This window comes from Macadamia integrifolia, chromosome 9 (genome assembly GCF_013358625.1).
Source record: "Macadamia integrifolia cultivar HAES 741 chromosome 9, SCU_Mint_v3, whole genome shotgun sequence".
NCBI lineage: Eukaryota > Viridiplantae > Streptophyta > Magnoliopsida > Proteales > Proteaceae > Macadamia > Macadamia integrifolia.
The window spans coordinates 17,403,566-17,419,074 of NC_056565.1; the positions used below are offsets into that span (position 1 = coordinate 17,403,566).

The 15,509-nt window shown below is 37.4% G+C and overlaps 1 protein-coding gene and 2 pseudogenes across 1 annotated transcript; all 3 read left to right on the forward strand.

The window, feature by feature from the left end:
- Positions 1-2,198, forward strand: LOC122088730 (salutaridine reductase-like). The gene is made up of 5 exons (XM_042658054.1): positions 1-189; positions 303-546; positions 658-732; positions 852-1,031; positions 1,620-2,198. Exons 1-5 carry the CDS (start codon positions 155-157, stop codon positions 1,971-1,973), a joined length of 888 nt encoding a protein of 295 aa, XP_042513988.1. The 5' UTR covers positions 1-154; the 3' UTR covers positions 1,974-2,198.
- A 3,483-nt stretch (positions 2,199-5,681) lies between these two features.
- LOC122089573 lies at positions 5,682-13,601 on the forward strand (annotated as a pseudogene).
- A 1,266-nt stretch (positions 13,602-14,867) lies between these two features.
- LOC122089574 overlaps positions 14,868-15,509 on the forward strand; it is a 9,990-nt pseudogene continuing 9,348 nt past the window's right edge.

Sequence of the window (15,509 nt, forward strand, 5' to 3'; positions counted from 1 at the left end):
GTACGGATCTATTGTCTCTTTATTATTCGTGTTTCTTGATGTGTAATCTAAGATCTATAAATAGTATGAACTCCTTACCGGAGGTGCATCAGTGAATATTGTTTCAATACATAAGAAGAGTTCCCCTGAGCACTATTCATCATCATCAACCAAAATGTCAAAAACCAACACACATTCTGCAACAAAGAAGTAATTTTTCAACTCTTTTTTTCTTTTTCTTTTTTTCTTTCTTTTTATATCTTGTGAAACCCATTTAAGGGTTCAACCAATTGATCTAACATAATTCTACTGCTCTGTTGCAGATTGGTAGTTGTTACAGGATCCAGTAAGGGGATTGGATTTGAGATATGTCGCCAGTTTGCCACTATTGGCTTTACAGTGGTGTTGACAGCAAGAGATGAGAAGAGGGGTGTTGAAGCTGTGGAGAAGCTCAAAGGGTCTGGACTCTCTCATGTGATCTTTCATCAACTTAATGTGATGGACCCTGCTAGTATTGCTTCCCTGGCTGATTTCATCAAAAACCAGTTTGGAAAGCTTGATATCTTGGTAAATTTTGGAACATAATCATTATATTTGCTCAATAACTAGAATTCACTAGCAGAAATCCTGCATCTTTCATTTACTTTCTATACTAATGTAACTCGAAACTCATTGCAGGTGAACAATGCAGGGATTACTGGAATTATATTAGATGACGATTCTTACAAGGCCCTGATGGCAATAGATGGTCCTGTAAGTCTATACTATTGGTTTTCAATCAAATTTGATCTACTACTTATATGCTTCATAACTAAACTTCACTTGTCCAAAAATATATGATAAGGACTCAAAAAGTATTTTTTCTGATGCAGAATGAAGTTTGGCTAGCCAAATACAATGAACTAGCAAGACAGACCCATGAATCAGCCAAAGAATGTGTCCAAACAAACTACTACGGCACCAAAAGAGTGACTAAAGCACTTCTTCCCCTCCTTCAGCTATCCGATTCACCAAGAATTGTTAATGTTTCATCAACTCTGGGACAGCTACAGGTACAAAGTACAAACTCAACTTTGTTGAGATGTTTGAATTTTCCTACTTCCTATGCATCTAAACAATACATGTGGACAGGAAATGGGGGGCCAGAAGAGTTTAAATACAACTTCAGGATACATACCTTTAGGGCACACTGGTCAAAGAGGAATACATGACCAGTATATCAGTCTCACTTTTCCTCTTTTGATCTTTGACTTTGGCATGATCCTTGTTAACATTTCATCTTAAAATCAATTGGCTTTAAGTAGGATGGTCTTTTAGGACTCTTTTACGTGTGACGACTGTCTCAATATTCTCTCACACATGCAGGCCTCTTATAATTCTATCTTAATCGATCGAGCAAGGTACCCACATCATTAATGGAGGCCTAATGTATGAATCATCTACAGCCGATGTGAACTATTTCAATACTTGTAATAGATTGTCTGATCCTATCAATGAATCACTGGATTAGTTTTGGCACAGACCAGTCAAACTTACCCTAGTCTTTGAGACTATAACCATTTTTACCTATTAAAAATTCACTAACCCTCTGGAAGACCTGCAAACTCAATTAATCCTTTTCCCTTGGGTTTCTATTGCAGTATCTCACCGACACATGGGCCAAAGAAGTGCTAGGAGATGAGAATGGTCTCACAATAGATAGAGTAGACGATTTGTTGAACAAGTTTCTAAAGGATTTCAAGGAAACCAATGGCTGGCATGCCTACACAATATCCAAAGCAGCTGTCAATGCCTACACAAGAATTCTGGCTAAGAAGTTTCCCAAATTTCGCATAAATTGTGTCTGTCCAGGTTATGTCAAAACTGACATTAACTACAACACTGGGATCTGTACTGTTGAAGAAGGTGCAGCTGGTCCTGTAAAGTTGGCTTTGTTTCCTGATGATGGCCCTTCTGGATTTTTCTTTATTCAAAAAGAATTATCAACCTTCTAATAATACATGATCATAGTTCATTTTCCTGAAAAATAAGAGTTGCAGTTCCCTTGTTGTCGATGTATACTTATATGTTCCTTCTTTGTATTAGATTAGATTGAGTATGAAAAAACAAGAAATAAGATTTTGATGTACAATCTTTACAATATTTCAGTCCTTCCCTGGGTTTTGATGTATCATCTTTTGTTTAATTGTTTCTTGCCTCCTCTTACATTGATGTATCAACATTTTATTAGTTGTTGTTTTCATAGGGTCTCCTTATTGTCTTGCCTTCGGACTATGTTTTTGTACTCTGCTTTTAAAAGGATAGAATCATCCAACAACATTTTTTTTTTTTTTTTTTTTTTAATTTATCCCAGATGTCTTCAACAAGAGGACCACTAGTTTTAATTTTCAAATTTAAAAATCAATGCACCTTTTGTCTCATACATACTACATATACAGAGGAGGTATGACTCAATTAAGCATACTTGAGTTTATAAATATGAGCTAATGATTAGCTGCTAATCCCTCTTCTAATATTTAATTAAATGCATGACTCCACTTTCTCTCTGAAACTCTACTGAACCCTTAATGAAATAAACCCCTCTTCCCCATACCCTTTTTCTCATAATGCCTAATATTTAATTAAATGCATGACACTTTACAATCAGAACTTGGCATTTAGACTTCAATGTTAATCTAGAGAGAGGAAGCAGAGAGAAAGTAATGAGATTTCACATTTGTGTCATGACTCATGATAGTGTCATGGCAAGCAAAAGACTCAACTATTATTATGGATGCAGGTTGAAGATTGGGTAGCAAAACAAAATGAAGTAGTAAGACGAATCAGCCAAAGAATGTCTGCAAACAAACTACTACGGCACCAAAGGAGTGACTGAAGCACTTCTTCTCCTCCTACAGCTATCTGATTCTCCAAGAATGGTTAATGTTTCATAAACTCTAGGGCAGCTACAGGTTGAGAAATTTGAATGCATTCCTTAGAAAAAATGCCAAAGAACACGAAGAAAATAAATAGATTCGCACAAAATGGCACAAAGATTTAATGAGGTTCATACACCGATTTGATGTGCTATGTCCTCGGACGAAGAAAAACATGATTTATTTTGTTAGAAAAAAAAAAAAATAACAATGGAGATCTTTCAAAACACCCAAACTCGTGGCAAGAACTCTCGTCCAAAAACTCTAACACGAAAAACCCCAAATTTCACTTATTTGCACAACAAAATATCAAAACATATAAATACTCCTCCAAATCAAGTTGATCTATTGAATTTTACCGTACCACTGGCAAGACACACATAACAGTTTCCCTATTACCCTCCTCCCTAGAAAAGAAAAGTTGATAATGATAAAATCTAATATGGATGCTATAACTATTTTAATTGATTGTTGCAGTATGTCACCGACACATGGGCCAAAAGAAGTGCTAAGCGATGAGGATGGCCTCACAATAGAAAAAGTGGTCCATCATTACCTTTGTTGCTCGATGATAGCCTGTTACGTGCACAAAATAATCGGGAATAGTTACTTTTGTGATAGAATTTAGTAGTCACGTAACATTATTCTATCACAAAAGTAACTATTCCCGCTTATTTTGTGCACATCCTTCTGGCCTCTTCTGGCAAAAAAAGGAATTATTAACCTTTTAATCACACATGGTTGTAGTTAAGCACCCTAGTTTAATTAGTCTAATGGTGGCAGTTTCCATTTGAAGATTCGGCACTCAAGAGAGGAGGTCGTGGGATCAAATCCAGTCATATTGGGGTGAGTGTGGGTGAATATGTGTAAGAATAGGTGGCCCTTGGCCGTACTAACACCCAGTAGGTTAATCATTGGCCAACGGTGCTCAATAGGATGGAATAGAGAGTAAAAAGCTAGAGTTGCCCTCTTGTCAACAGAAACCTCTTTGTTGTGGGTGAGATGGCCATCCGGCCTCATCACGGAACCACAGTAACGGTCACTCCGTTACGGAAGGAGTAATTTCAGGAGTAATTGCAGGGTGATTCTGCTGATCGGAAAAGATCCGTTGTTCAACGGATCTTTTGACTCTATCTCTAAAAGAGTAAATAGTAAAGTTGGAAAGATATACGCACATGATCAGTCAGTTGGAGCCCTAAAATTCCTTGAAACGTTCTCTGTCTTCTTCATCCTCTGTTCTTGAAACCCTACACTGGTATCAAAGCTGAGGTCGAGATCCAAAGCACCACCGATAGCTAAAGCTTGGCGATCAGAGCCGATTGGAGACCAGTTACCCTCATCGATCCAAACTGATCTCTGATCGACTGTGGCTTCATTTTTTTTTCTCTCGGTTTCGAGTTGAGATCGCTTCAATAGAAGTGTATTCGATTATACAAATTAAGGCAGTGGCAAGTGACGACCTACATCGCCGGAGAGATCGACCCCATCTCTGTTTAAAGAGGCTCGGGAACTTTCTTGATTCTGAACAACCGCTCCCTCTGACCCCTCTTTTGGACGGTGGCTTCAAAGGATAAGAAAAAAAAAACCCCCATTTTTAGAAAAGAAGAACCAGCGACTAGAACGCTTGAACTTTTTGATGACTCTAATCGGGTGAAGTTCCCACTCAAAGGTCACTCACACGTCGGCATAGCTGCTCTCCTGTTCGTGGGCTTCCTCGGTCACGTCCAAGAATCGCTCTTTCCTTGCATGCCTTTGCTATTTTTTTATTTTTACTTTCTTGGTTGTTGAAAGAAAGGTAAGTGCAACTCCCCATCTCATAATATTATTATTTTTTTTATATTCACACTGATATATAAATAGGTACGATGTATATTAGCATATATTTTATTATTATTTGATATGCTCCATCACATGAAGAATATCAATACATGTTCTGTTACTGTTAAAAGTTGAGATATTTTTTATCAAAATAACATATTTTATATTATTAAATAGTTTATTCCTCCATCTGTGAATGCAAAATGTATCCGTGATTCATATATCACCACAATTTCTAATAACTCATTTGCTACTGTTTATTATAATATTATGATAAATATACATTGCATGTGCTAGTCATTTTTTTTTTTTTTTTTGGTCATATTGCCTTTTTGTTTTATTATAATAAATAGACATTGCATGAGCACCACTACTGTTTTGGATATATTTTTTAATTTGTTTAACATATCACTGTTACATCTTTCAATGTACATTGTTGTTACTGTTCTTAACCATTGTTAAAGTACATTCACGTCAACTTTTTTTGTTAAGGTATATTGCTATTAGTGTTATCCTGTTAATCCTGAACAAAGACCTTAAAAGGTTCTTAATTGGTTTACCGAAGATTAAGAAGGAAAAATAATATAACATTTGTTTTAAAATAATAAATAGACTTAGTAAATAAATACATTAGTATTAACATTTATTCTTTTGGCTTGTTTGAATCCATAGAGAATCTGAATTTAACATGGAAAGAAGTGTTGAGTTCGTATTAAGTTAATAATAATAATAATAATAATAATAGTAATAAACTAAATAAATAAATAAATAAGAAAAAAATGGAGGAAAACCTATATGTAAGAACATAAAATTAGAATAGAGAATTAAACTTGTTCATTATTCATTTTTCAGAACGTCATCATGGCTAGAAAACCCTTGTCACATGAAATCAATAACCTTGAGAGACTGAATGGGTCGAACTATGAAACCTAGAACATGAAAATCACACATGTGCTGATATACGAGAAGATGGACCATGTTCTAGAACCAAGACCCATGGTTGGGGATAATGCTGCCCTAGCAGAGATTAAAGATGTGAAAAAATGGACTGAAAATAATAAAAGAGCCCGAAGCATGATCCTCTTGAAGATGGAAGACCATCTAATGAAGGTATTTAATAAACACACAACTACCAAATCTGTAATGGAAGCTGTGAGGGTCAAGTATGATGTGAAAACTGAAACCCACACTCAGCTACTCACTCACAAATGTAATAGTTGTAGAATGACTAAGGATGAGGATATTGTGGATCATATCAACAAAATGCTAGTTTTGGCTCAAGATTTGACTGATGCTGGATCAGAAATGTCAAATAACTACCAAGTATCCACCATCATTAACAGTTTGCCCCCTTCTCAGGCAATGGCACAAACTGCACTGAGATTCCTAGGGGACAATCTCACTATTGATAAACTTTCCCAACAACTACAATACTATCAGCAATGCATAATGACAAAGTCTATGGATGAATTACATATAACCCAGTCCAACCCAACTCCGTCAGAAATTAACCAAGTGGAATCATTGGTACATCAGCACCGATTTCATCCCAATGCCAACCAGCTCCGCCCCAATAATAACTAAAACAAGTTCAAGGGGAAAAAAAAAATGAAGTTTAGGAATTTTCAAAAGGTACCACCTAGAGCATGTTATAAATGTGGAAAATTCAGTCATTTTAGGGCTTCATGCCCTAAGAAAAAGAACAAAGGAAATACTCCACATGCACCACCACCAAACACTCAGCGGAAAGAATTTATTGGCTCAGTTGAGTGCAATTTATCTGGACAACAGTATGAGGGGTGGTAGATCACTCAGGTGCGACACGTCATATTGCAAGGACCACAAGAGGACAACTAGAGATGAAGACTCTTACATCTAGTGATCATAAGATCTTTATGGGCAACAACTCATATAGTGAAGTTTGAGGTGTTGCAAACTATGTGTTTGACCTCGGGAAGGCTAATTTTCGTATGAAGGATGTAATTTATGCCCCCGACATGTGTCGGAATTTGATTTCTGTACCAGCTCTTGTTAAAAAGGGCCTTGGAGTGCGCTTCACTGGCACTGAGGTCACCATTGGAAATCATGATCGATCTTTTGCTTCAGGACGATTTGTCCCTAAGTAGGACTTTTCTTACTTTCCACTGTTGAAAATGTAACATCTAATATTATTAATGAAAATGCATCTGGATCATTAGTTTATATTGATTGTACAAATCTTGTTGATTCGTATATGTGGCATACGAGACTAGGACACCTTGGAATTAAGAAAATGCAACAAATATTTAAATTGGGTTTAGTTCCTAAGTTGTCTAAAGTAGAATATGATGGAAGCGAACATTGTCTCTCTAGTAAAATGACCAGGAAACCCTTCCTTAATGTAAGTTTTCGCACGAACTCCCTTTGTGAGGGGATCGTCTACCATATCACTCGTAGGTATATAGGTTACTTTAATTTCATATTTTTCTACTATATCTCGAATATAGTGATACTGTATTTCTACATGTTTTCCCCTTGAGCTATTTACACCACTATGTTTCAAGCTTATTGCTGCTTGATTATCACAAAATATTTTCACTAGTCAATCTACAGGATCCAGCCCAAACTCATTTAAAAACCGTTTTATCCAGACTGCATGAGTACTAGCCATACTACAAGCAATATACTCAGCTTCCTGTGTGTGCCTAGCAACACACCCTTGTTTCTTGCTACCCCAAGAAACTGCTGCTCCTCCATATATGAGCACATGACCAGAGGTGGACTTACAATCATCTTTGTCACCTCCAAAGTCAGCATCGGAATATCCATTAACCTCAAGATTTTCTGCTTGAAAACACAATTTCGAGTGTTTAGTTCCTTTAATATATTTCATAATCCTTTTCACAGCTTCCCAATGGGTAAAGCTAGGATTATTTTGGTATCTACTTACCAAACCTATTGGATAAGCCAAATCCGGTCGTGTACACAACATTGCGTACATCAAACTACCTACTGCCTGAGCATAAGGTACATTCAACTTTTTTTGCCCTTCTTGAGGACATTGACTTTTTGATAAAGTCTTTCCCAATATTATTGGAGTTGAAGAGGGATTGCAATTCTGCATCCCGAATCTTTTCAACACCGAGTTCAAGTATTTTTCTTGACTCAAACACAATCTACATTGTGTTCGATCTCTAATGATTTGAATTCTTGGAATATAGGATGCTTCCCCCATATCCTTCATTTCAAATCTATTTTTAAGTTCATACTTGGTTCTATTTAGCATATCCAAGTCATTTCCAACCAACGGTATGTCATCAACATATAAGGAAAGAATAGTAAAACTACTCTCACTCTTCAAAATATATACACAGTTGTCCAACTTGTTTGCTACGAATCCTAACTTAAAGACCGTTTTGTGGAATACTAGGTACCACTGACGTGAGGATTGTTTTAGTCCGTACAGAGACTTTTAAGTCTACATACTTTGTCTTCTTGTCCCACAACTTAAAAACCTTCAGGTTGTCACATATATATAGTTTCTTCCAACTCGCCATTGAGAAAGGCGGTTTTCACATCCATTTAGAATAATTCTAAGTCTAAATATACGACAAGTGTCAATATCAATCTAATAAAACCAAATTTCACTACTGGCGAATATGTTTCCTGGTAATCTATTCCTCCTTTTTGTGTATATCCTTTTGCTATTAACTGGGCCTTAAATTTATCAACAAACCCATCCATGTTATACTTTTTCTTAAGTACCTATTTGCAACCTATGGCATTTCTACCCTTGGTAGGTCACAAAGTTTCCATACTTGATTCTTTGTGATAGAATCAATTTCCTCTCACATGGCATTCCACCATTCATCTTATTCTCATGATTTCATCACTTCACTATAGGTTACGGGATCAACTACTTCTTCCACATCTATGTCAACTATATGACAAGATGGCTCGCATAGATAAAGGTAGTAGTCATTTAAATAAGTTGGGGGTGCTCTAGTTCTTTTACTCCCACTTACCTTAGGTTCTGGGTCATGTCTCTGATGATCATCTTGATCTTCAGGAACTTGGATTCTTTGATAAAAAATTCATGGTTCCTCTTGAGGTTCAAAATCATAGTCATCGTCAACGACATGCAAGGGTTTTACATCTTCCTGTTGCGGTTCCTCTTCTAGTTTCTCTAAAAACTCTGCATCACGACTCTCAATTACCCCTTTTTTAGGGTGACAGAACTTATATCCCTTTGATCCTTCAGAATATCCTATGAATTTGCATTTGATCGTTCTAGAATCCAACTTGTTCCTATATGGCTCAGGTATTAGTACATGGGCTACTGATCTTCACTTCCTTAGATTTTCTAAGTTTGGTTTTATACTTGTCCATATTTCATAGGGAGTAGTATCAACAAATTTGGTAGTAATTCTATTCAGGATATAATTTGTTGTGAGAATGACCTCTCCCCAAAATTCCTTAGAGAGAGAAAAGAATGTGATCTAGTTCGTCTTTCAGCCACATCGTTCTGTTGTGATGTGAAAGACATTATCTTTTATTTAATGGTTCCATATGTTCCTCATAAAAAATTTTAAACTCTTCGGAGTTATACTCTCCACCACGATCAGTTCTTAGAACCTTAATATTTCTTTCCAACTGATTTTGTTTTTCAGTTCTACAGCGTCTGAAATATTCAAATGTTTCAGATTTCCTACTAAGCAAGTAAATATATCCATACTTGGATAGATCATCTGTATATGTGATAAAATACGTTTTACCACTATTGGTACTCACATTGAGTGGTCCACAAATATCAAAGTGTACCACTCCAAGAAGTTCATTTGCTCTCACTCCCACTAAATTTAATGGGACTTAGAACAGTCTAAATCTGGAGTAAGAACTGAATGTTCCTCATCATGACAATGTTTTTATTGTTCCTAAAAATAAGAACGGAAATAGAAATGGAAATGTCATGATAAATGTTCCTGGAAATTAAGATCCTAAATGGAATTTTCATTAAGGTAGTTCTTGGAAATGGAAACGGAAAATGTGAATTCGGCCAGAATGGGCAAGTGGGAGATGTTGGTGAGATGACCATCCGGCCTCATCACGGAACCACAGTAATGGTCATTGCGTTACGGAAAGAGTAATTTCATGAGTAATTGTAGGGTGATTCCACTGATCGGAAAAGATCCGTTGAACAAAAGATCCGTTGTTCAACGGATCTTTTGACTCTATCTCTATAAAATAGTAAATAGTAAAGTTGGAAAGATATACACACATGATCAGTCAGTTGGAACCCTAAAATTTCTTGAAACGTTCTCCGTCTTCTTCATCCTTTGTTCTTGAAACCCTACACTACATTTGTTCCTTCTATATGTATTGAGCATCTTTCTTCTGATAAAGATATAAAGTAAGCTCAACTACTGATTGAGCTCTTTGTTCCTCCTCATCTAGAGGATTCATAGAGGGTTCCGGCACTGCAAGTTCCACGGTCACCATCTCCGGTTACTCACTCTACTTGGTCCTCGGAACCCAACAAAACACGTAGGTGGGGATTGGGAATGAAAGTATCAATCTATTGATTTTGACGGTTTCAATATATTGAAATGTATCATATAGGTGGGTTTGAATTTTGTAATACCCAAATTAAATTTCAGCAGTACTGTTGAAATAATCTGGTGGTTTTCCCATTTTTGGACCTTTCAAACTTCAAACATCTCTTTATCTCACTCCCTTCAAGCCAGGCGTCCGGTTCCGTTCTATAAAATCTCTAATCAAATTTCTTTCCACTCACGTCATGCATGGCGTCCACTTCCGTTCTCTAATCGAACTTCTTTCTGATCCTTCGTAATATAAATAGTATGAACTCCTTACCTGAGGTACATCAGTGAACATTGTTTTAATACATTAGTCTTCACCCGGAGCACTTATTATTCATCTTCATCATCATCATCATCGTCATCGTCATCCAAAATGTCAGAAACCAACACACATTCTGCAACAAAGAGGTAATTTCAGCTTCTTCTATATCTTGTGAAACCCATTTAAATGCTTCAACCAATTTATCCAAATCTAGTGCTCTGTTTTGGAGATTGGTAGTTGTTACAGGATCCAATACGGGGATTGGATTGGAGATATGTCGCCAGTTAGCCACTATTGGCTTTATAGTGGTGCTGACAGCTAGAGATGAGAAGAGGGGTGTTGAAGCTGTGGAGAAGCTCAAACGGTCTGGACTCTCTCATGTGATCTTTCATCAGCTTAATGTGAAGGACCCTGCTAGTATTGCTTCCCTGGCTGATTTCATCAAAACCCAGTTTGGAAAGCTTGATATCTTGGTAACATTTGGAACATGATCAATATATTTGCTCAATAGCTAGAACTCACTTGCAGAAATTCTGCAACTTAATTGATTTACTTTCTAGACTTACGCAGGTTGAACTTCATTGCAGGTGAACAATGCAGGGATTACTTCCTCTATACTAGATGATAATGCTCTAAGGGTCCTGAAGGCAGTAAATGGTCCTGTAAGTCTCCACTTTACAATCAGAACTTCGCATTTATATCTTAACCTTCTGTGCTTCAAATTTCTGAGGTTATTTCGCAAAATGTGATGCTTAAACATATTAATCGATCAACTGATGCAGCCTGAAGAATGGGTAGCCAAACTGCCAAACACAGAGAAGTAGCGAGGCAGACCCCTGAATCGTCCAAAGAATGTGTGCAAACAAACTACTACGGCACCAAAGGAGTGACTAAAGCACTTCTGCCCCTCCTTCAGCTATCTGATTCACCAAGAATTGTTAATGTTTCATCATCTCTAGGGCAGCTACAGGTATAGACTACAAACTCAACTTAGAATTTCAATTTCTCCAATATATTTTCCATTCAGTTTAGATAAACTTTCTATTGAGATACAGAGTTTTCTAACAAGAACTATGAGAGATGGAATTTTCATTCTTCCTATGCCTCTAAACAATACATGCGGACAAGAATTTTGGTAGTTTTGATTCCTACTCTCATCTTTCTTTTCCCATCTCTCATTTTTCCACCTCTTCTCCACCCCCACCCCCCTCTTTTTTTTTTTTTTTTTTGGACTTTGTCTATTTGGTTTTGGTTGGATCCATGTGACAACCCAAAGTTGGGATAAGGCTGATTTTGTTGTTGTTGTTATTAGTACATACCATTTGAGTACACTAGTCAAAGAGGAACACATGCACCAGTTTCTCAACCTCACTTGTCCTCATTTTATGGTGTTAGATAAGCAGGGTTCAATGCTAAGAGCTGGGTTTGCATCCATTTCATGGTTTCAAATTCCACATGGAGATCTGTTAGATCAAACACCAAGAAATACGAATAAAGGGAGACAATAGATCCGTACGACACAGAGATTTAATGAGGTTCACACACCAGGGTGGTGTGCTACGTCCTCGGGCGAAGAAGAAGATGATTCACTATGCAGAAGAGAGATTACACCCTAACAGCGGCGAGGAAGAACTCGCCCTGAAACCCTAGCTTCGTGAAAACCCTAGAATACCATGACTCTCAACAAGCAACAGTACATTATATATACTCCAAATAGCGGTTCGACCCATCTGGTCGTGGTCGATCCGGTCGAACCATACCGCGGGGGCTACGCCCCCGCACCCCCATACGAGATCAATGATGGGCTCTAGGCTTGGGCCTATCAGCCCAAGCCCTCTGCTTTCATCACAAATCTCAGAAAATTTCCCATTCGGGTCGCCGCCAAAATATGTCGAATCGGATCAATCTTCAAAACGAGTCAAGAATTCGAGGCAAACTTAACAAGATCTTCTCTTGACTTTGGCATGATCCCTACAATGGATTGGTTGATCCTGTCAATGGATAGCTTTTACACGATCCAATCTGGATTAAGTTTTGACACAGTCCAATCAAACTTACCCTAGTGCTTGAGATCATAACCATTTTCACCTGTTAGAAATGCACTAATAACTCTCTGGAAGTCCTGCATACTCAATAAATCCTTTTCCCAACTATTTGGGTTTAGCTACCACATATGATTTTGTTTCCCTAGCGATAACCCCTCCCTATAAAAGAAAAGTTGATAATGATAAAATCTATTATGGATGCTAAAACTATTTTAATTGGCCTTAAATGAATGCTCTATTTCAGAATGTCACCGACACATGGGCCAAAGAGGTGCTAAGCAATGAGGATGGTCTCACAGAAGAAAGAGTGGACAATGTGTTGAACAAGTTTCTAAAGGATTTCAATGGCCAAAAATCTGCCTACACAATGTCCAAGTCAGCTATCAATGCCTACACAAGGATTCTAGTAAGGAAGTTCCCCAAATTCCGCATAAATTGTGTCTGCCCTGGTTTTGTCAAAACTGACATTAACTTCCACACTGGGATCTATACTGTTGAAGAAGGTGCAGCTGGTCCTGTGAAGTTGGCTATGTTGCCTGATGATGGCCCTTCTGGTTTTTTCTTTATTCAGAAGGAAGTATCCACCTTTTAATCACACATGGCCATAGTTTATCTTCCTGAGAGAGAAATGAGCTGAAGTTAATTACCTTGTTGTTTGTTCCTTCATGTATTGAGCATCTTTCTTCCAATAAATAAATAAAGTAAGCTACAATGGGTAATAAAATAATATAATTCTTAGCTTCATTTGTTATTGAAATTAGATTAGGTTGAGTATAAAAGAACAAGAAATAAGACTAGGTTGTTTAGCTTGATTAGTTTCAAAGTTAGATAATCTCCATGCAGACTCTATATAATCATTGTTCAAATCATCTTTCTAATGTATATAAAGAAATTCATTAGGCTCAAGATGTATCAAATTATCATAGAATAAAAAACAATTAATGAATTCCAATATCAGTGATTGAAGATCAGTTCTAGCAATCCAGGATCAGAACATAGCTTAAGAAACAGAAGATAAAAGACCATCAACTGGCCATCTTCTAACCCCCCCCCCCCCCCAAAAAAAATCAAATGAGAATCCAACGGTCTGGTTAACCGCATTCTGGTCAATGATCACTGATATATGTTCACTGGTTAATTGGACATTTCCTATCAAGGGCCCGTAGGCCAACTAGGATGGTGGCCCAAAGGTAGCCGGCTTGGCATCCCAACTCAAGTAAGGGCGGCCTATGAAGAGGGGGGAATGAAATTCAAGACGTGTCATGACGGTAGTTGCTTCAACAAGCAACACCTTGACCAACTGAGCTAGCAGTTGTTCCATGAAAAAAGGAGAATTAACAGAGCTGAACTGAATTTGGTAAAGAGCAAACACAAGCACTAACAAGAAGCCATATAGAGATTACAACATTAAAGTATGCTGAACAAAAAAAAAATCATTTCAATCAGGTTTAGAAGAATCAAAATTATGTTCATAAATAATGATCTATCCCCATTACTAAATCGTTATTCCATGTTACTAAATTGATTCAAATATCTGGATATACCTGAAAACTAGAAAGAGATCCCAAGTGGTGAAATCATCAACCATTGAGTGGGCTGAAGTTCTCTACCACTAGAATAGGGAAAATTTGGGGAAGAACTAAAGGAAAACAAAAAGGAAAATTTTTCAATTTTTGCATATCATGCTGGGGCGAAGGCTTTGCTAATCGTTTCTAAGTTATTCCAATTTTCTTTATCGGAGTTTTCTTTCACCCATGCATAGGTTCGACATTTGGATGGGACTCTTGAAATAGTAGAAAAGATATTTGTTGAAATTTTTAATGGTTTTAAAATTAAAATTTTAAATTATTATTTTAGAGAAAAAAATGCCTAAGAGCAGGATGTTAATGCTTAGCCCTTACACAGTTACACCCAGACATAGTGACAGGTGAAATGATTAGTCTCTCTCATTAAAGATGGAAATTTTTGTTTTGTTAATACTTCAATGTGCACTTCCATTAACCCCCACACAAACGCAAGGGTCAACCTTTCAGGAAACCTTCTGCTGTTATTTTATTTCATAAAAGAACAGAGGAATTGACTATCTATAGATACTACCAATGGACAACCCAACAAGACATCCCCTTCTGGAGAGTAGCCAAAAAAACAGTCCTTTTGTTCTCTTTCACCCACTTATACAATAAACAAAGACTCAGTCACACCACTCCTGAAATGAACGAGAAGCAACAAACCTAACCCCAACTTCACTCCACTCTGCCCTACTACAATAATGTCCTTGTTACATATGTCTCCAAATATGTCTCCAAAGAAGCTTGGACACCCAAAAGGTAAGAAAAAGCTTAGTTCCATGACCACCATGAATGTGGCGGAAGCTACCGCAGCAACAAAACAAACCCAGCTCATAATTGAAACAGAAAGAACCATATAACCTACAAGCTGCAAATCCCACACAATGAAATTCATATTAAGGGCTAGCAGTGACTTGCCTTCCTCTTCTTTGATCCTTCTCTTTAATATCCACAGTGCGACCAAAATGCTTACTAAGGTCTGAATGATGAGAAATATCAGAAGTGCATAGATGGAAAACTGAAAAGGATTTTCTGAGGAGGGTGAAGAGGCTGTGTTCCCTCCTTACAAGATTAAGGAATCCAGGAGAGGATGAGTCTAGGGGGTGGGGGGGGTGAAGGTGGTGATAATCTGAAACTGCAGAATTGTATAGACAGAACAGAGTTGGATTTGGGATTCAAAGGCAATCCCAGCAACGCCGCCCACATCCACCAGACATTCAACTCCTCCGAACCCACCTTCATGAATGGATCCAATCCGTAGGAATCAATAGAAAAGGAAAATCCCTTATGATACACTAGATCCGGCTCGGTTATTGATAGAGTGAATAGATCCACCATTTCTT

Excerpts from the sequence above, each read along its gene's own strand:
- LOC122088730 (XM_042658054.1), top strand. The coding sequence starts at position 155 with ATGTCAAAAACCAACACACATTCTGCAACAAAGAA. Across the intron at positions 190-302 it reads ACACATTCTGCAACAAAGAA|ATTGGTAGTTGTTACAGGAT; the intron begins GTAATTTTTCAA and ends GCTCTGTTGCAG. Across the intron at positions 547-657 it reads TTGGAAAGCTTGATATCTTG|GTGAACAATGCAGGGATTAC; the intron begins GTAAATTTTGGA and ends AACTCATTGCAG.